At 39.0% G+C, this 23001-nt stretch overlaps 1 protein-coding gene across 6 annotated transcripts in view; it reads right to left on the reverse strand.

Moving 5' to 3' along the window:
• Positions 1–23001, reverse strand: part of CMTM4 (CKLF like MARVEL transmembrane domain containing 4) — a 115943-nt gene that overhangs the window by 14565 nt on the left and 78377 nt on the right. For all 6 annotated transcript variants that reach the window (XR_013163607.1, XM_077132643.1, XM_077132642.1 and 3 more), the window contains exon 3: positions 102–200. Coding sequence is in view for 5 of the 6 variants with exons in the window: in XM_077132643.1 (XP_076988758.1) it covers positions 102–200 (99 nt within the window). In the remaining variant the exon portion in view is untranslated. The remainder of the gene's footprint in view (positions 1–101; positions 201–23001) is intronic.

Raw genomic sequence — 23001 nt, forward strand, 5'->3', positions numbered from 1 at the left:
AAAGGAAAATGAGTAAGATGCCTGCTGGGTAGGGGAGAGAGGGGAGCAGGCCACAGGAGGTGCACAAATCAGCCAGTGTTAAACAATCTGAGTCCACTTACCACAGCAGCGATTTCTGCACCGGTTTTGTGGTTTAAAGCAGCCAGTACAATTGATGCAATAAAGAAAAAGAAAGTGCTGAGTCCAGTGTTGACCAAATCCTAAAGAAATATATAAAAATAAAATCACTTGAAAAAAATTATTCCTTCTTTGCCCTAAAAGCAACTGAAAAACTTTAAAAATAAGCAGCACAATATCAGACCTTCCCAATGGCAATATATTTCAGTCTTGATGCCCCAGGGTTATTGGTCACTTTTACAAAAGGCAAAAATGATAGCAGTTTATGATGCTACTTGATTAGTAAATCCACTATTTTAACCCACCATTTTACCATTTAATGACTTAATATAGAAACAGCAACCCAAATTGCTAACCCATGAAGACATTTAGAGTTGTGTCATCTTTTTAAAAACACTTTCAAATTATCTGGCATGCACAAAGCTCCCCAGGAGTTGAGAACTGACAGAAACTGCTGAAATTCATCCCCTCTCCTTGGTGACATTTAAAGTATACTGTTTTCATATAAAGAGAAGGTACCCAGTCAGACCACAGACTCTTTCTTACACATGGTCTTCCCAACTCACATAGGACTAAAACCTAGAGGGTTTTCTCCTAAGCATGCCAAATCAGGCTACATATACAGTGTTGCAAATATTTAACTCCTGTCTTATTTGTAGAAAGGAATGCATGGTGTTAAGAATTGCAGTTTATAGCTAACCATATGACTTTGTGTGCACGCCTGAAGTTCTCTGTTCAGAATGGAAACAGTACCCCTCCCTCCTGGCATTGTGTTAAGGATTGAATGGAGCAATGGACAGAAAGAGCCAAGCAGGTGCTTGGGCCACTGTTAGGGCTCTCTACACATTTATTCTCTTACTTCCTGCTTACTTTGGCATTAGGCCCCCAGCAGCCTGGATCATGCCAAAGCGCCTCTATGATCTTTACAAGGAAAAAAAAATTCAGGAGAAAGCCTGAACTGCTTAAGTGCCAGACTGACTTCACCATCAACACCTCGTGTGGTCCTCTTGCCTAACCAGGCTTCAAGGTCAATTTTCTTTCTTCAAAGTTTTTTTTAAAAAACAAAAAATGGATGTTAAGAATTAATGATTGCATGTGTGGAATGGTATGATCTCTAAATGTTGGGTTAATTTCTTTTTTTCCGTTAATTAAAAAAAAAAAAAAGAGAAGGGATAATTGGAGATGAAGGGATACAGACTGTACAACGGGACTGGATATAAAAACTCAGAAATGGACAGCACAATACTACCCAATTGTAATGCAATTATGTTAAAACACTGAATGAAACTGCATGTGAGATATAGGTTTTTTGTTTTTGTTTTTTTTGTTTTTTTTCTTTCTATTATTGTTTTAATTCTTATTCTGTTGTCTTTTTATTTCTTTTTCTAAATCGATGCAAATGTACTAAGAAATGATGAATATGCAACTATGTGATGTTATTAAGAATTACTGATTGTACATGTAGATTGGAATGATTTCTAATTGTTTTGTTAATTCTTTTTTTAATTAATAAAAAAAATAAAAATAAAATAAAAATAAAAAAAAAAAAACAAAAAATGATGTTTGTGTCATAACAGTACTGAGCCTGTACTGCAGGAACCCCAAAAGACTCATGGAAAGCAGCAAAGCAATGGCTCAGAAATGTCTGTCAGCAGGAGAGATTTTAGCTGTTATGTGCATAAGCCAGGACAAATTTCCACAAATTCAAACCAGGAAGAGCCTAGTTACGCTCAGGTCTGGTTAAGGTGCTGTAGTACGTACTTACCAAAGACTATTCAAAAATGGGGAAAATGTTTTATGATACAATGCTATGGTCAACCATCAAAGAAAATAGTATGTACACTAATAGTGACTATGTGAAATTGTAGATGTGCTCAAGTGCTAGAAGATAAATAGGCAAGAATTAAAAGACTGTGTGTGGGGTGGGGTGCAAGGGTAGTTCAGTGGTAGAATTCTCACCTGCCATGCTGGAGACTGGGTTCAATTCCTGGTCCATGCACTTCCCCCAAAAAACAAACAAGCAAAAACAAACAAAAACCAACCAAACAACAACAAAAAAATTCAAGTGGTGCTGCAATAACGGGATAGTAACATGGAAAAATAATTAAATGTGACCCTGCCACACAGCATACAAAAACACCACCACCAAAAAACCTGTAAGATTATCAGTGGTTTTAAATTTATTTTTAGTAATGATAATTAACAAGAGTAAATGGAGGTGGTGCAAGGGTAGTTCAGTGGTAGAATTCTCACCTGCCATGCGGGAGACCCAGGTGTGATTCCTGACCCATGCACCCACACCCCCCAAAAAACACAAAAACAAAAAATAGTGCTGCAATAATGGGATAATCACATGGAAAAAGAAATGAAATGTGACCCCCACCATATAGCATACAAAAAAAAGAGTAAATGGAGTCTGAAATGATAAATTTGATCTGAATATACATGAAAATAAATTCAAAAAGCAAATTTAAAAATACAAGTTAATCTCCAAACATGATCTGAGATTAATTATTTGCGGGACCTCATAGGGGAGATCAGGTCAAACCAACAGGGAAAATGAACAATTGTTAACAAAAGGATAACCATCTACCTCCTCAAATTCCACTGTATTTATGTATTAAAATGCTGAAGGACTTATCTAAAATATGAACCTGAACATAATAAAGCTTCTAGAGCTGTGCTATGCAATAGAGTAACCTCCAGCCACATATGGCTATTTCAATTAAAATTAACTGAATTATACAAAAAATTTAAGTTCTTTTGTACTAGCCACATTTCAAGTGCTCAGAAGCCACATGTGGCTAGTGGCTGCCAGGTAGGACAGCACAGATCAGAGAGCATTTCATTATCAGAGAAGGCTTTATTGGGCAGCCCTGCTCTAGAGCCAATGACTAGTTCACAGGACTTGCAGTGGAGAGAGGAACAGGTAAAACACCACCGAGATTTGAGAAAGATGGCAGAATAGGATAGGCTGAGTTCACCCCTGCTCTGTGGAACACGAGAGAAAGGACAGAAAAACAGCCGGACTGCAGTTCCAAGATGCAAATGGTCAGAGAAGGTCTTCTACATGACATACGGAGGTTCTCAGATGAAAAAGCGGAGGAACTGAAATGGAGAGGCAGGGTGTGTTCAGTTGTGACCCCGTGGGAAGCAGGCAACAGTGCTAAGGGAAGTGTGGATCCAAGGGAGTGCATTGTCCCTCCACTCCAGCCTACCCCCGCAGCAAGCTTGGAGAACTCCCCGCACACTCGGCAAGTGGGAGCTCTGGTGGGGAACCAGGAAGCATGCCAGGACCAGCTGTTCCACCTCATGCCAGGCAGTTTCTGGTTGGCCATAGGGAGGAGCAGCTGAAATACCCAGACCCACAGCCCAAGGTCATCCCAAGCAGGAGCCTGGGGGCCCATCAGACCCACTGGACCCGTAAGCAGAGTCTCTGCTGAGGTGCACACTGCTCACCCCCCAGTCCTGGGACTGGCAATTCTCAGGAGAACTGAGATCAGTGGCCCTCGCTGGAATTACATTGGGTCTCCATTGTGCTCAGCCGGCTGTGGAAGCTGAGCAGAGTAAGTCTGACGGAAAGAGGTAATACAAGAGTGCCATCTGCTGGAAAGAAGCAGAAAGTGCAGTCTGGCAAACTATCAGCCAGATTTTAACAAATCCTCAAGTAGAAGGGGAATTCCTGACAAAGTCCAAAGGTGAACCTTCAGTGCAAACACAAGCAAATACAAAACCATGAACAAGTAAAATAAATAAACTTGCAAAATAACCTTATCAAGATAATATAATGCTCTGAACACAGCAAAAAATCACAAAGATTCAGGCAGATATGGCCCAGCCAAATGAGCAAATTAAAACACCAGAGGGGACACGAAATTTGGAATAACTAATCAAGGATGTTCCTAATGACATAAAAGATATCAAGAAGACACTGGAAGAGCATAAAGAAGAATTTGAAAGAATAAACAAAAATAGCAGATCTTGCAGAGATGAAAGAAACACAGACCAAATTTAAAAAATACTAGAAAAAATAATAGGGAGAGACAAAGGGTAAAAATAAATTGGGCTGATGGAAATACTAGTGGTCAAGGAGAGGTAAGATATATGGTATGCATGAGTTTTTTCTTTTTTCTTTTGATTTCTTTTTCTGGAGTGACGCAAATGTTCTAAGAAATTATCATGGTGATGAATACATACTTATGTGCTGATATTGTGAGCCACTGATTATGCACAATGTATGGAATGTATGTGTGTAAAGATTTCTCAATAAAAATATTTAAAATATATATACTAGAGACACACAACAGCAGATTTGAAGAGGTACAAGAAAGAATAAGTGACCTAGAAGACAGGACAATTGAACTTGAGCACTAATAAATGGCAAGAAAGATAGAAAAATGGAAAAAATGGAACTGGACTTCAGGGAAATGATGGACAACAAAAGGCACACAAATTTAAGAATCACTGGTGTCCCAAAAGGAGGAGAGAAGAGTAAATGGCTAGGAAGGTTAGTTGAAGAGATAATGGGGAAAAACTTCCCAACCCTCATAAACGACATAAATTTGCAAATCAGAGACCAACGAACCCTAATAGAATAAATTCAAATACACCCACTCCAAGGCACAACTAAATGTTGAAGAGAAGCAGAAAGTCCTGAAAGCAGCGAGAGAAAAGTGACTCACTACATACAAGGGAAACCATGTAAGACTAGTGTGGACTACTCCAGGCACTGTGGAGGCAGGAAGGCAGTGGTATGATACAGTTAAGACCCTGAACAAGAAAGACTTTCAACCACAAATTCTTTATCCAGCCAAGTTATCCCTCCAAACTGAGGAAGAGATTAAAATCTTCTCAAAGGCTGAGAGAATTTGTCAGCAAGACACCTGCCCTGCCCTACAAGAAATACTAAAGGGAGTTCTGTCAGCTGAAAAAAAAAAAAAAAAGGATAGAGAGATCTGGAGGAGGGCACAGAATTGAAGACTATCAGTAAGGGTAACTTAGAGGACAAAAGAGAGAGGGAAAATAATATACAGATCTGAAAAATAAAAACAAAAGGATAAGACGGTAGATTCAAGAAACGCCTTTACAGTAATAACTTTAATGTTAACGGACTAAACTCGCCAATTAAAAGATACTGATTGGCAAAATGGATTTAAAAATATGACCCATCTATATACTGTTTACAAGAGACTCATCTTAGACCCAAGTATACAAATAGATTGAAAGTGAAAGGATGGAAAAAATGTTCTACGTAAGCTGTAACCAAAAGAAAGCAGAAGTAACTATACTAATATAAGATAAGGTAGATTTTAAATGTAAAGAAGTCATAAAAGACAATGAAGGACAAAAGCGCAATTCACCAAGAAATAATAATCATAAATGTTTATGATCCCAACCAAGGAGCTCCAGAGTACTGGAGGCAAACAATAGCAAAACTTAAGGAAGGCTTTTTGCAAAGGGTTTGCCTCCAGAATACAGTTGTCATGAAAACCATTACTACATCTTAAGCCAAAATGGGAAAGGAAAAGAGTCATATCAATGTTGTTGTTATTGGATACGTAGATTCAGGCAAGTCTACCACTACTGGCCACCTGATCTATAAATATGGTGGAATTCAACAAAAGAACCATTGAAAAATTTGAGAAGGAGGCTGCTGAGATAGGAAAGGGGTCCTTCAAGTATCCTGAGTCCTAGATAAACTAAAAGATGAACGTGAGTATGGTATCACCATTGATATCTCCTTGTGAAAATTTGAGACCAGCAAGTATTATGTGACCATCATTGATGTCCCAGGACAAACAGACTTTATTAAAAATACAATTACAAATAGCTGCTATTAAACAATCAGGAAATTATAAATGTTGGAGAGGATGTGGAGAAACTAGGACACTTATGCACTGCTGGTGGGAATGTACAATAGTGCAGCCACCATGGAAGACTGTTTGGCGGTTCCTTAGGAAACTAAATATCGAGTTGCCCTAAGACCCAGCAACAGCACTACTTGGTATATACCCGGAAGAGCTGAAAGCAACGATACAAACAGACATTTGCTCACCAATATTCATAGCAGCATTATTCACAATTGCCAAAAGATGGAAACAAACCAAATGCCCATCAACAGATGAATGGATCAAAAAAATGTGGTATATACATACGATGGAATATTATGTAGCAGTAAGGCAAAATGACATCCTGAAGCACCTGATAAGATGGATGAGCCTTGAGGACATAATGCTAAGGGAAATTAGCCAAAGGATACTGTATGATTCCACTTTTATGACCAGCATAAAGGTATAATCAGAGACTTATACTACAGAATACAGGGGACTTAAAGACACATAGAAGCTAGAGATGGGTGAACCGTTAGCTAATGAGGTTGAACTTCAACGTAAGGGAATAGATAGGAGCAAAGGTGATTCTCTAGTGGGTCTAGAAGTAATACTACCATATTGAAGATGAACAAGATTGAAAGGGATTGTATAGACCTACGTGTCCCACTGACTCACACTAGAAATATGAATGAGTTCTTGTAAGAATTATTTCAAAGATAAGATTCTTGTATAAAGAGTCCAGGATACAGGGGGAAAACTGCTATTGCATGCTATGAGCTGTGTTCAAAAGGAAACCATCAGCACTATCACAGCAACAGCAGAGGTAAACAATGGAGGGAGGGACAAGAGTTAAGAGGTTTAGATTTCTTATTTGGTAGAAGGGTGTGTTTATTAGTTTCCTGTTTCTTGGGAACAATGAACCATCTAAAATTGAGAATGTTGATGGACTGGACTCTGGGCCCTCTACATGATGCCTGATGAATGCAGGTGATTGAAGGATGCACTGACGGAGAAGTAGATTGGAGACCAATGGTGTATACTTATGAATGAAGGCTGGGCAGCTACAAAAAGGAACAATGTCATGAGGCATGCAACGATGTGAATGAACATGTGGGACATTTGGTGAGACAAAATACGCCAGAAACATAAAAACAATGGTATGGTCACCATTAGAAAATGTTTATAAGAAAACATGGGCCTAGATTGTAAGTTCATTTAGAGTAGACACATTAAGTCTGGATTGGTGATTTTTATTTCTGGATTCTGAAAGGCTGTTTTACATATATAACCTGATATTTAGAGATAAGAACGAAGCCAAACAGGTTGGTGTCAAAGTAATTCAGAACATAGGGATAAGGAAGACAGTGTCTATATTTTAGAACCACTCATACTCTTTGAGACCAATGAAAGAAAGTTTTATTTGATCTGGAACTGAAATTTTCTGTAGTGCATAGTTCAATTCAACCTATATGTATAGCTCATTTGAATAACTGAAACAAAGAGAGCACAGAATGAGAAAAAGGTCCTTTAATCCTGTATAGATTATTGGAATGCCCGGAAAATCCTAGAGTATATTAAGCAGATAATCAAAAAGTATTGGCAAAGGCCCCTGAGGGAGGGGAGAAAGACTATAGAACTATTAAACCTTACCATTAGGGAATCCCCTGATACTGTGTCAAACTTTAGGGCCACCCAAATCAACAGCCTATGCCCTTGATCATGAGGCTTACACTTGTGAAGCTTATGGAGGTAGCAGAGAAGCTTAGACTACCTAAGACTACCTGGAGGACCTCTGTTGTTGCTTAGATGTGGCCTCAGCCTCTCTAAGCCCAACTCTGCAAGTGAAATCATTGCCCTCCCCAGGGGTGAAAGTCTCTGTGGCGACGTAGGAGAGGACTCCCAGGGATGAATCCAGATCTGGCACCATGGGATCAACAATGTCATCCTGACCAAATGGGGGAAAAGAAGTGTAACTAATAAAGTATCAGTTGCAGAAAGTTCAAATAGAGTCAAGAGGCTACTCTGGAGGTTGCTCTTATGCAAGCTTCAGGTAGACCTTGCTACCTATCATAACCTGCCAACCCCCAACTAGGACCATTCCAGCCAATCCTAAAGAACACCTCGGGCAATTTATAAGATTCCACAAGGTTTCCAGGCACTAGAGTAACTTGCCAGAAACCAACAACTTCCAGATGGGGTCCCTGGTCCAGATAAGTCTTGACACCTAGCCCAGTCTCTCCAGAACATCAGATAGTTCCTCAGATAGTTCCATCTCCCTACCCCATATCAGTGACAGACTCTTCCAATATCAAAAATTAAGAATTGCCATAGCCCAAACAACCCCAATGAAAGGTATGGAAAGATCAAAGGTGATGGTGGAATTATACACAGAAGATAGGACTTAACAAATGAATATGAATGCTGAATCATTAAACTGATATCTCTTTTAGTCTCCCATATTTTAGAGCAGCTATAAGTAAAGACCTAAAATTGTGAAATTGTAACCCATGTCAAAGTCTGAAATATGTTCTACAACTAGTTGTGGTGCTATACTTTGAAATTTACAGCTTTTTTGTATAAATGCTATTGTTCACAAAGAAAGAAGGAAATAAAAGTCGACTGTGATGATAAAAAAGTATTTAAGCCTTCTAGCTGCCTATATTCTGGAGCAGCTAGAAGGAAAAATATGAGAGGACTGTATGGTAGCCCATGACAAACTCTAGGGTCTATCCTGTAACCACTTTCTGAAGAGTGCTTTGAAACCTATTGATTTTTTATTTCTTTGCTTTGTATATATGTTATACTATACAATAAAAAAAGTTAAAAAAAAAAAAAAAAGATTACAGGCACATCTCAGGATGACTGTGCTATCCTGATAGCTGCTGTTAGTGTTGGTGAATTTGAAACTGGCATGTCCAAGAATGTGCAGATGCATGAGCATGTCTTTCTGGCTTACACACTGGGTATGAAACAACTAATAGTTGGTATTAATGAAATGGATTCCAAAGAGCCACATTACAGTCAGAGATATGAAGATTGTTAAGGAAGTCAGCACCTACATTAAGAAAATTGGCCACAATACTGACACCTTAGCATTTGTACCAATTTCTGGTTGGAATGGTGACAACATGCTGGAGCCATGTATTAATATGCTTTGGTTCAAGGATGCCATAAGGATGGCAACGTTGAGTGGAACCATGCTGCCTGAAGCTCTGGATTGCATCCTGCCACCTACTCATCCAACTGACAAGCCCTTGCATCTGCCTCTTCAGGATGTCTACAAACTTGGTGATACTGGTACCATGCCTGTGAGCCAAGTGGAGACTGGTATTCTCAAACCAGGCATGGTGGTCACCTTTGCTCCAGTCACCATTATAAATGAAGTCAACTCTGTTGAAATGCACCATGAGGCTTTGAGTGAAGCTCTTCCTGGGGACAATGTGGGCTTCAATGTCAAGAACATATCTGTAAAAGAAGTTTGTCATGGCAATGTGGTTGGTGACAGCAAAAATAATCCAGCAATAGAAGCAGCTGCCTCTACTGCTCAGGCGATTATCCTAAAACATCCAGGCCAAATCAGTGCTGGCTGTGCATCTGTGCTGGATTTTCACACCGCTCACGTTGCTCACAAGTTTGCTGAGCTAAAGGAGAAGATGGATCACTGTTCTGGCAAGAAGCTGGAAGCTGGCCCCAAATTTCTGGAATGATGCTGCCATCATTGATATGGTTCCTGGCAAACCCATGTGTGTTGAGAGCTTCTCCTCCTCTGGGTCATTTTGCTGTCTGTGATGTGAGACAGGCAGCCGCTGTGGGTGTCATCAAGGCAGTGGAAAAGAAGGCTGCTAGAGCAGGCCAGGTCGCCACGGCTGCCCAGAAAACTCAGAAGGCTAACTGAACATTACCCATAATGTCTGCTACCCAGTCTTAATTGGTGGAAGAATGGTCTCAGAACTGTTATCTCAATAGGTCATTTAAGTTAAATAGTAAAAGACTAGTTAATGATAACAATGCATCTCAAAACCTTCAGAAGGAAAGGAATATTTTGTGGACCATTTGTTTTTGTGTGGCAGTTTTAGGTTATTAGTTTTTTAAATTAGTACTTTTTAAATGAAAACAACAAAACTCTGTCACAGAATTTTGAGACCCATTAAAATAAAGTTCAATGAGAAACCTGTCTTCTTTTGAATGGTCAACCTTGAATTGCTTCATCAAAAGACTTGAATTGCTTATAACCTATTTCTGGTGTTCAATCTGCTGAAATCTGACAGTTCAGGGTTAAGTTTTTAGGACAGAAATTAAAAGTTTTTCATCTCCAAGGGGAAGGATCATCATTTAAGCTGTTTTAAGTACTTACTAAAAAATAGTGGTCTGTTGGTTGCTACCTTGGTTAAGATGGAAAAGTGGAAGGTATTTTGTAATGTTTATAAGCTTCCTTTGAAGACCAACTTCTGAATAAAGGCCATGTGTTGCATATAGAATACTTTTGTGTAGTTATGCCTATATCAATACTGAGTAAATGAGTTTATTGTATCTAGATTCTAGGGAAAATAAAAGGTGCTGGAAGTCAGGAAAAAAAGGCATGACTTTACCAGTTCCATTTTTCTTAAAACACTCACACATCACACATATGTATGCATATGTGAAGAATACTTTGGAAGAAATAGTTTAGAGGGACCTAAACCCAAGAATCACAAGTTGTTACCTTTGGGAAGGTTGCATCACATATGGTTTTTTTTTAACAGCGTTACTGAGATATAATTCATATACCATACAATTCACTCATTTAAAATGGTAAAATTCAGTGGCTTTTAGCATATTTACAAAGTTGTGCAATAATCAACAAAATCTAACTTTAAAACATTTTTATCACTCAAAAAAAATTAAAAAAAACAAAACAAACCCCCTAACCCATTAGCAGTCACTTCCCATTCCCCTTCAGCCCTAAGCAACCAATAATCTAATTTGTGTCTCTACAGATTTGACTATTCTGGACATTTCATTTCAATGAAATCATATGTCATGGTCAGGTTCATGTGTCAACTTGGCCAAGTGGTGGTACCTGTTGGTCTGGTTGGGAAAGTGCCGGCCTGTCTGTTGCAATGAGGACTTTTCATAGAATTAAATCATGGTCATGTCAGCTGCATCCACAGCTGATTCCATCTGTAATCAGCCAAAGGGGCATGTCTTCTGCAATGAGTAATGGTTAATCTGATCACTGGAAGCCTTTTAAGGAGGATTCAGAAGAGACAGGCTCTTCCTGCTTCAGCTGGCGAGCCTCTCCTATGGAGTTCATCCAGACCCTCCATTGGAATTGTTGGCTTCACAGCCTGCCCTGCGGATTTTGGACTCTGAGTTCCGTGGTCACGTGAGACACTTTTATAAATTTTATATTTGCAAGTGTTCCCTGTTGATTCTGCTTCTCTAGAGAACCCTAAGTAATACATCCTACACTGCTTAAGAAATGTAGTCTTTTGTGACTGGCTTCTTTCCCTTTAATTGTTTTCAAGGATCATCCATGTTGTAGCATATATTAGTACTTCATTATATAAATATACCACATTTTATTTATCTATTTATCAATTGATGGACATTTGGGTCCTTTCTATTTTTTTATTATTATGAATACTGCTATGAACACACAAATTTTTTGTGGAGATACATTTTCATACCTCTTATATATACTTAAGAATAGAATTGCTGGGTCATTACATGATTTTATTTTTTCTATTTAATTATCTATATTTCCTAGTTTTTCTATAACAAATACTCATTAGTAACATAATTTAAAAGGCCTAAAACTGGGACAGTGCAAAAGTTAGTATCAAGACGCAAAACGGCAGAGTAGGAAGTTGAACAAACTGCTCCCACCACTAGAAAAGTAAAAGTGCTGGAAAAAGAGATGGGATTAACCAAGTGGTAACCCTGGAACTAGAATGGACATTTAGAACAACTACAGGAGTGCCAGAGGCTGCCAAGAGTTCAACTCTTGTAAGTGAAGGCACAAACTAGCGACCAACCATCATTGTTCAGCCCCATGGTAGCAGCTGTAGAAAAGTTTACAGCCGAGACAATGTGCTCCAATTCCAGGAGCAGCCAGCCGGGGCCAGGACTGGCAGAAACAACCTTCTCTCTTAAACTTGGAGTTGAGGTTTGAGGTCCGTCTGAGGGATCCGTGAGGAACCAGCATGGAAGCTGACCTCAGTTTCAGCCCTCTGGTCAGTGGCACTTCTAGCCTCCCACCTGGATGTAAAGAGTAAGTCCCTACCCCCCACCCCCACCACTCTGTGTTGGTGTGTTGGTGCTCTGGCAGATCCCTGAGGGCACTGCATAGACTCTGTTCTTAGTTACAGTCCTTTCTGCAGCAGCAGCTTCTGACGTCACACCAGCATCTACCAGGACTTAAAGATCCAGTGCACTTCTTCATCATTTGGGTTTCTTCTCTTTCTTGTGTTGTTTAGTCCTGAAGAACCTTTAGGGCCCAGGGAAGATGCTAGCCGTGGTTACTGTAAGAAGCAGCATCTTCTGGCCTTACACCAGCATCTACAGGGACTGAAAGAACCACTGTACTGCTTTCTCTCTGTCGCTTTTTTTTTTTCTTTATTTGTTTTATATTTTTGGGTCTGGCAGATTTCTAAGGGTGAGCTGGTACACTGACCTAGGTTTTGACTTCAAAAGGAGCAGTTCTGGCTTCCTACCAGCATAAAACAAGAGACTTGAAGAGAGGACTTCCTGGAAGATGGCGGCTTAGTAAGACGCGCGGATCTTAGTTTCTTCTCCAGGACAGCTACTAGGGGAGTAGAAACGATACAGAAAGTGCCCAAAGCCACAACAGAGATAAAAAAGACAGCGTACCCCATCCTGGAACAGCTGGCTGGCTGAGAGAAGCAGCTCGGGTGAGATTGCCAAGGCGCGTGGGCTTCACCAGGCGGGGCGGCAAGCGGCCGGAGTCACTCCCTTCCCCCTTCCCGGGCCGGCTGGGAGAATTGGAGAGGAGGTCCCCTGAAACCAAGACGGCTGGCGCCCACACCATGCGCGGCCCCCCGGACCAACTGAGAGAATTGGATCGGAAACCCCCAGGCCGCGGAGAACGGTGACGGGTGGGGGAGGCCCCTTCCAAACCCGTGACTCCCGGAAACGTGCACTCTCTCGGGCGGGCCGCTGCCGCTGGCGCCCTCCCGCCACGCTTGTCGCCCAGGGCCGACTAGGAAATTCGGACGGGCTCTTTCCCAGGCTGCGGCGACCAGCAACCCTCCCTGCGTTCGGACCCCGGGCCGGCTCAAGCCGCTTCGGCTAGCGAACCCCCCGGACGGCGAGAGTTTTCCAAAGTTTAAGGTCCCACAGCACCTTTTACTGGTGGGACCCGCAGACAAACGTGTGCCACGAGCGCCACCTACTGGGCAGGATAAGAAAAACAGAACCCAGAGATTTCACAGGAAAATCTTCCAAACTTTTGGATCCAATACCCAGGGAAATCTGTCTAAATGCGCAGACGCCAACAGAAGATAACGGATCACGCTCAAATAATTGAAAATATGGCCCAGTCAAAACAACAAACCAATAGTTCAAATGAGATACAGGAGCTGAGACAACTAATGCTAAATATACGAACAGAAATGGAAAACCTCTTCAAAAACGAAATCGATAAATTGAGGGAGGACATGAAGAAGACATGGGCTGAACATAAAGAAGAAATAGAAAAACTGAAAAAACAAATCACAGAACTTATGGAAGTGAAGGACAAAGTAGAAAAGATAGAAAAAACAATGGATACCTACAATGATAGATTCAAAGAGACAGAAGATAGAATTAGTGATTTGGAGGATGGAACATCTGAATTCCAAAAACAAACAGAAACTATCGGGAAAAGAATGGAAAAATCTGAACAGGGTATCAGGGAACTCAAGGACAATATGAACCACACAAATATGCGTGTTGTGGGTGTCCCAGAAGGAGAAGAGAAGGGAAAAGGAGGAGAAAAACTAATGGAAGAAATTTTCACTGAAAATTTCCCAACTCTTACGAAAGACCTAAAATTACAGATCCAAGAAGTGCAGCGCACCCCAAAGAGATTAGACCCAAATAGGCGTTCTCCAAGACACTTACTAGTTAGAATGTCAGAGGTCAAAGAGAAAGAGAGGATCTTGAAAGCAGCAAGAGAAAAACAATCCATCACATACAAGGGAAACCCAATAAGACTATGTGTAGATTTCTCAGCAGAAACCATGGAGGCTAGAAGACAGTGGGATGATATATTTAAATTACTAAAAGAGAAAAACTGCCAACCAAGACTCCTATATCCAGCAAAACTGTCCTTCAAAAATGAGGGAGAAATTAAAACATTCTCAGACAAAAAGTCACTGAGAGAATTTGTGACCAAGAGACCAGCTCTGCAAGAAATACTAAAGGGAGCACTAGAGTCAGAACCGAGAAGACAGAAGAGAGAGGTATGGAGAAGAGTGTAGAAAGAAGGAAAGTCAGATATGATATATATAATACAAAAGGCAAAATGGCAGAGGAAAATATTATCCAAACAGTAAGAACACTAAATGTTAATGGACTGAATTCCCCAATCAAAAGACACAGACTGGCAGAATGGATTAAAAAACAGGATCCTTCTATATGCTGTCTACAGGAAACACATCTTAGAATCCAAAGATAAACATAGGTTGAAAGTGAAAGGTTGGGAAAAGATATTTCATGCAAATAACAACCAGAAAATAGCAGGAGTGGCTATACTAATATCCAACAAGTTAGACTTCAAATGTAAAACAGTTAAAAGAGATAAAGAAGGACACTATATACTAATAAAAGGAACAATTAAACAAGAAGACATAACAATCATAAATATTTATGCACCGAACCAGAATGCCCCAAAATATGTGAGGAATACACTGCAAACACTGAAAAGGGAAATAGACACAAATACCATAATAGTTGGAGACTTCAATTCCCCACTCTCATCAATGGACAGAACATCTAGACAGAGGATCAATAAAGAAATAGAGAATCTGAATATTACTATAAAGGAGCTAGACTTAACAGACATTTATAGGACATTACATCCCACAACAGCAGGATACACCTTTTTCTCAAGTGCTCATGGATCATTCTCAAAGATAGACCATATGCTGGGTCACAAAGCAAGTCTTAACAAATTTAAAAAGATTGAAATCATACACAACACTTTCTCGGATCATAAAGGAATGAAGTTGGAAATCAATAATAGGCGGAATGCCAGAAAATTCACAAATACCTGGAGGCTCAACAACACACTCTTAAACAACGAGTGGATCAAAGAAGAAATTGCAAGAGAAATTAGTAAATACCTCGAGGCAAATGAAAATGAAAACACAACATATCAAAACTTATGGGATGCAGCAAAGGCAGTGCTAAGAGGGAAATTTATTGCCCTAAATGCCTATATCAGAAAAGAAGAAAAGGCAAAAATGCAGGAATTAACTGTTCAATTGGGAGAACTGGAGAAAGAACAGCAAACTAATCCCAAAGCAAGCAAAACGAAAGAAATAACAAAGATCAGAGCAGAAATAAATGAAATTGAAAATATGAAAACAGTAGAGAAAATCAATAAGACCAGAAGTTGGTTCTATGAGAAAATCAATAAGATTGATGGGCCCCTATCAAGATTGACAAAAAGAAGAAGAGAGAGGATGCAAATAAATAAGATCAGAAATGGAAGAGGAGACATAACTACTGACCTCACAGAAATAAAGGAGGTAATAACAGGATACTATGAACAACTTTACGCTAATAAATACAACAATTTAGATGAAATGGACGGGTTCCTGGAAAGACATGAACAACCAACTTTGACTCAAGAAGACATAGATGACCTCAACAAACCAATCACAAGTAAAGAAATTGAATTAGTCATTCAAAAGCTTCCTAAAAAGAAAAGTCCAGGACCAGATGGCTTCACATGTGAATTCTACCAAACGTTCCAGAAAGAATCAGTACCAATTCTCCTCAAACTCTTCAAAAAAATCGAAGAGGAGGGAAAACTGCCTAATTCATTCTATGAAGCCAACATCACCCTCATACCAAAACCAGGCAAAGATATTACAAGAAAAGAAAACTACAGACCAATCTCTCTAATGAATACAGATGCAAAAATCCTCAATAAAATTCTAGCAAATCGTATCCAACAACACATTAAAAGAATTATACATCATGACCAAGTAGGATTCATCCCACGTATGCAAGGATGGTTCAACATAAGAAAATCAATTAATGTAATACACCATATCAACAAATCAAAGCAGAAAAATCACATGATCATCTCAATTGATGCAGAGAAGGCATTCGACAAGATTCAACATCCTTTCCTGTTGAAAACACTTCAAAAGATAGGAATACAAGGGAACTTCCTTAAAATGATAGAGGGAATATATGAAAAACCCACAGGTAATATCATCCTCAATGGGGAAAAATTGAAAACTTTCCCCCTAAGATCAGGAACAAGACAAGGATGTCCACTATCACCACTATTATTCAACATCGTGTTGGAGGTTCTAGCCAGAGCAATTAGACAAGAAAAAGAAATACAAGGCATCAAAATTGGAAAGGAAGAAGTAAAACTATCACTGTTTGCAGACGATATGATACTATACGTCGAAAACCCGGAAAAATCCACAACAAAACTACTAGAGCTAATAAATGAGTACATCAAAGTAGCAGGTTACAAGATCAACATTCAAAAATCTGTAGCATTTCTATACACTAGTAATGAACAAGCTGAGGGGGAAATCAAGAAACGAATCCCATTTACAATTGCAACTAAAAGAATAAAATACCTAGGAATAAATTTAACTAAAGAGACAAAAAACCTATATAAAGAAAACTACAAAAAACTGTTAAAAGAAATCACAGAAGACCTAAATAGATGGAAGGGCATACCGTGTTCATGGATTGGAAGACTAAATATAGTTAAGATGTCAATCCTACCTAAATTGCTTTACAGATTCAATGCAATACCAATCAAAATCCCAACAACTTATTTTTCAGAAACAGAAAAACCAATAAGCAAATTTATCTGGAAGGGCAGGGTGCCCCGAATTGCTAAAAGCATCTTGAGGAAAAAAAACGAAGCTGGAGGTCTCGCGCTGCCTGACTTTAAGGCATATTATGAAGCCACAGTGGTCAAAACAGCATGGTATTGGCATAAAGATAGATATATCGACCAATGGAATCAAATAGAGTGCTCAGATATAGACCCTCTCATCTATGGACATTTGATCTTTGATAAGGCAGTCAAGCCAACTCACCTGGGACAGAGCAGTCTCTTCAATAAATGGTGCCTAGAGAACTGGATATCCATATGCAAAAGAATGAAAGAAGACCTATCTCTCACACCCTATACAAAAGTTAACTCAAAATGGATCAAAGATCTAAACATTAGGCCTAAGACCATAAAACAGTTAGAGGAAAATGTTGGGAGATATCTTATGGATCTTACAACTGGAGGCGGTTTTATGGACCTTAAACCTAAAGCAAGAGCACTGAAGAAGGAAATAAATAAATGGGAACTCCTCAAAATTAAACACTTTTGTGCATCAAAGAACTTCATCAAGAAAGTAGAAAGACAGCCTTCACAATGGGAGACAATATTTGGAAATGATATATCAGATAAAGGTCTAGTATCCAGAATTTATAAAGAGATTGTTCATCTCAACAACAAAAAGACAGCCAACCCAATTACAAAATGGGAAAAAGACTTGAACAGACACCTACCAGAAGAGGAAATACAAATGGCCAAAAGGCACATGAAGAGATGCTCAATGTCCCTGGCCATTAGAGAAATGCAAATCAAAACCACAATGAGATATCATCTCACACCCACCAGAATGGCCATTATCAACAAAACAGAAAATGACAAGTGCTGGAGAGGATGCGGAGAAAGAGGCACACTTATCCACTGTTGGTGGGAATGTCAAATGGTGCAACCGCTGTGGAAGGCAGTTTGGCGGTTCCTCAAAAAGCTGAATATAGAATTGCCATACGACCCAGCAATACCATTGCTGGGAATATACTCAAAGGACTTAAGGGCAAAGACACAAACGGACATTTGCACACCAATGTTTATAGCAGCGTTATTTACAATTGCAAAGAGGTGGAAACAGCCGAAATCTCCATCAACAGAAGAGTGGCTAAACAAACTGTGGTATATACATACGATGGAATACTATGCAGCTTTAAGACAGGATAAACTTATGAAGCATGTATTAACATGGATGGACCTAGAGAACATTATGCTGAGTGAGTCTAGCCAAAAACTAAAGGACAAATACTGTATGGTCCCACTGATGTGAACAGACATTCGAGAATAAATTTGGAATATGTCCTTGATAGCAGAGTCCAGCAGGAGGTAGAAACAGGGTAAGATAATGGCCAATTGGAGTTGAAGGGATACAGACGGTGTAAGAGGACTAGATACAAAAACTCAAAAATGGACAGCACAATAATACCTAATTGTAAAGTAATCATGTTAAAACACTGAATGAAGCTGCATCTGAGCTATAGGTTTTTGTTTTGTTTTGTTTTGTTTTGTTTTGATTTTACTATTATTACTTTTATTTTTTTCTCTATATTAACATTCTATATCTTTTTCGGTTATGTTGCTAGTTCTTCTAAACCAATGCATATGTACTAAGAAATGATGATCATGCATCTATGTGATGATGTTAAGAATTAATGATTGCATATGTAGAATGGTATGCTCTCTAAATGTTGGGTTAATTTCTTTTTTCCGTTAATTAAAAAAAAAAAAAAAAAGAGAAGGGATAATTGGAGCTGAAGGGATACAGACTGTACAACGGGACTGGACATAAAAACTCAGAAATGGACAGCACAATACTACCCAATTGTAATGCAATTATGTTAAAACACTGAATGAAGCTGCATGTGAGGTATAGGTTTTTTGTTTTTGTTTTTGTTTTTGTTTTCTTTCTATTATTGTTTTAAATCTTATTCTGTTGTCTTTTTATTTCTTTTTCTAAATTGATGCAAATGTACTAAGAAATGATGAATATGCAACTATGTGATGTTATTAAGAATTACTGATTGTACATGTAGATTGGAATGATTTCTAATTGTTTTGTTAATTCTTTTTTTAATTAATAAAAAAAGAAAAAAAAAAAAGAGACTTGAAGAGGCAGTGTGCTTCATTAACTTTTTTTCTTGTAGGATTTTGTTGGTGGGTGTTTTATCTGTTTGTATTTTTTCCCCTCTATGCATGTACCCTAGAAAAGCCATGTTTTAATCAAAATCCCATTTCATAAAGGTAGAATAATCCCTATTCAATACTGTATATTTGAAACTATAATCAGATCATCTCCCTGGAGATGTGATTAATTTAACACACTTAACAAGAGTGTTTGTTAAGATGGATTAGATGATGACATGTTTCCACCCATTTGGGTGGGTCTTGAGAAGTTTCTGAAGTCCTATAAAAGAAGAAACATTTTGGAGAATGAGAGATTCAGAGAGAGCGGAGAATGCTGAAGCACCATGAAGCAGAGTGCACCAGCCAGAGACCTCTGGGGATAAATAAGGAAAACACCTCCCGGGGAGCTTCATGAAACAGAAAACCAGGAAAGAAAGCTAGCAGATAATGCCGTGTTCGCCATGTGCCCTTTCAGCCAAGAGAGAAACCCTGACCGTGTTTGCTGTGTGCCTTCTCACTTGAGAGAAAAACCCTGAACTTCATCAACCTTCCTGAATCAAGGTATCTTTCTCTAGATGCCTGTGATTGGACTGGATATTTCTATAGACTTGTTTAATTGGGACATTTTCTTGGCCTTAGAACTGTACACTAGCAGCTTATTAAATTCCCCTTATAAAAAGCCATTCCTTTTCTGATACATTGCATTCTGACAGCTAGCAAACTAGAATACCCTCTTACTCCCTTTCTTCCCTTCCTTTTTTCTTTCTCTTCTTCTTCTTAGCCTGCTGCATTGAAGAGTGGGAGAATTAAATTTCCACAGTGACCACAACATAACACTCAGAATATATAGTTTTCAAAAAAAAATTACAAAACATACAAGGAGACAGGAAAGCATGACCCAGCAAAAGGAGAAAAGAATTTGATGGAAAATATTCTGAGGAAGAGCAGTCTCTCAAATTATTAACTAAAGATCTTAGAACAACTCTCATAAATAGGATCAATGAATGAAAGGAAACATGGACAAAGAACTGAATGAAATAAGGAAAACAACATATGAGAAAGATGACAATTTCAATAATGAGATAGAAATTCTAAAGAAGAACAAATGAAAATTCTGTAACCCCAAAATAAAATGACTGAAGTGAAAAATTCAACAGAAGGGTTCAAGAGCAAACCGGAGAAGGTGAAAGAAAGGATCAGGAAACTGGAAGAAAAAACTATTTAAATAGTCCAGGTTAAGAAGCAGAAAGAAAAAAGAATGAAAAAATAATTAAAGCCTGAGGAACCTATGGGACACCATCAAGCATACCAATATACACATCACAGGGGTGTCCCAGAAGGAGAAAAGAGAAATAAAGGGCCAGGAAAAAATATTTGGAGAGGTAATGGCAGAATATTTCCCAAATCCAATAAAAGATATGAATATACAAATCCAAGATGCTCAACAAACACCAAGTAGGATGACCACAAGCAGATCTACTTTGAGACACATTATGATCAAGTTGCCAACACCAAATACAAAGACAGAATCTTACAAACAGCAAGAGAGAAATGAAGTGCCACATATAAGGGATCCTTAATAAGATTAAATCCTGATTTCCCAACAGAAATCATAGAGGCCAGAAGGCATTGGGAAGGCATATTTAAACTGCTGAAAGAAAAAACTGTTGCCCGAGAATATTATACTCAGCAAAGCTATCCTTCCAAAGATGAGGGAGAAATTAGACATTTCCAGACAAACAAAAACAGAAGGCATTCATTACCACTAGACCTGCCTTACAGGAAATGCTAAAGTAAACCTTCCATGTTGAAAGGAAAGGACACTAGACAGTATTTGAAGCTGGGTGAAGATATAAAGATCTCCAGTGTAAGTACAATATTGGTAAATATAGGTGCCGGCATTATTTCATTTTTCATTTGCAATGCTGCCTTCTACTTCTTATAAGGCTGAAAATTCAAATGCATAAAAAGCAAGTGTAAATCTTTATTACTGGGTACACAATGCATAAATATATAATTTGTGACATAAGTAACATAAAAAGAGGGAATGGAGGGCTGAAGATATGTGTACATGTAGACTATTGAAGTCAAGTTGAAATCAACACAAACTACACTATAATAAATTTAGTATGCTAAATGTAATCCCCATGGTAGCCTAAATGAAAATATCTAAAAAATCTACATGGATAAACCCTGAGGTCATTATATTATGTGAAATAACTCAGACACAAAAGGAAAAATAATGTATGATCTCATGAATATGAACTAATTGTATGTAAACTCATAGACATAAAATATATTATATAGGTTCCCCAGTCTAAAGAATGAGGCTAGAGAATGGGGCGCACTTGCTTATTATATGCAAATGTTTAACCAGGTCAAACTTAAACATTTGGAAATGGACAGAAGTGATGGTAGCACACCATTCTGAATATAATTATTATTCTGAATATAATTAACAGTGCTGAATTGTGGGTGAATGTGGTGAAAAGCGGAAGTTTAGAGTCATATATGTCACCAAAAGGAAAGCTGGAGTTTAAAACGTGAATGTATAACACAGTGAATCTTTAGGTGGGCTATCACTATGATTAACTATACAAATGTAAAAAAGTTCTTTCATGAACTAGAACAAATGTGCGACACTATTATAAGGAGTTAATAATTGAGGGGCAATGGAAAAAATGTACCTATTCAAACTAATGTCTAAAGTTAATATTTTAATATTCTTTCATCAATGGTAACAAATATATCATACCATTACTCTAGGTCAACAATAGGGATAATAATGGGTATGGGATGTTTTGGGTTTTATTTTTTATTTTTATTTCTTTTTCTGGAGGAATGAAAATGTCCTTAAAATTGATCATGGTGGACTTCCGGAGAAGATGGCGGCTTAGTAAGACGCGCGGGTCTTAGTTCCTCCTCCAGAAAAGCAACTAAAGAAACAGAAACAATACGAAACAGCTCCCGGAGTCACGACAGAGACCAAAAAGACAGCGTACCCCATTCTGGAACAGCTGAACAGGCAGGGAGAATCTGCTGCGGTGAGATACCCAAGGGGCGCGCGTTTTCCCGGCCGGGGCGGCTGGCGACTGGGGTCCCCTCCACGCACGTGGCTCCCCGGTCTGACTGGGAACGTTGGATAGCGGGGCCCTCCCGTCACGCTTGGCGTCTTGGGCCAGCTGGGCAATTTGGACTGGCACTCCCCCAAGCCGCGGCCAGCGACCCCCGCCTCCACACACGGTTTCCCGGGCCGACTGCCCCTCAGACAGACGACCACCACGAGCGCCACCTACTGGGCAGGAAAAGAAAAACAGAGCCCAGAGATTTCACAGAAAAAGCTTTCAACCAGCTGGGTCCCACACCCAGGGAAATCTGATCAAATGCCCAGACACCAGCAGAAAATAATGGATGACGCTCGGAAAATTGACGATATGGCCCAGTCAAAGGAACAAACCAATAGTTCAAATGAGATACAGGAGCTGAGACAACTAATGCTGAATATACGAACAGAAATGGAAAAATTCTTCAAAAACCAAATCAATAAATTGAGGGAGGACATGAAGAAGACATGGGCTGAACAAAAAGAAGAAATAGAAAATCTGAAAAAACAAATCACAGAACTTATGGGAGTGAAGGACAAAGAAGAAAAAATGGAAAAAACAATGGATACCTACAATGGTAGATCTAAAGAGACAGAAGCTACAATTAGTGAACTGGAGGATGGAACATCTGAATCCCAAAAAGAAACAGAAACTATAGGGAAAAGAATGGAAAAACTTGAGCAGGGGATCAGGGAACTGAATGACAATATGAAGCGCACAAATATACGTGTTGTGGGTGTCCCAGAAGGAGAAGAGAAGGGAAAAGGAG

The sequence above is a fragment of the Tamandua tetradactyla genome, chromosome 16 (assembly GCF_023851605.1).
Source record: "Tamandua tetradactyla isolate mTamTet1 chromosome 16, mTamTet1.pri, whole genome shotgun sequence".
Taxonomy (NCBI): domain Eukaryota; kingdom Metazoa; phylum Chordata; class Mammalia; order Pilosa; family Myrmecophagidae; genus Tamandua; species Tamandua tetradactyla.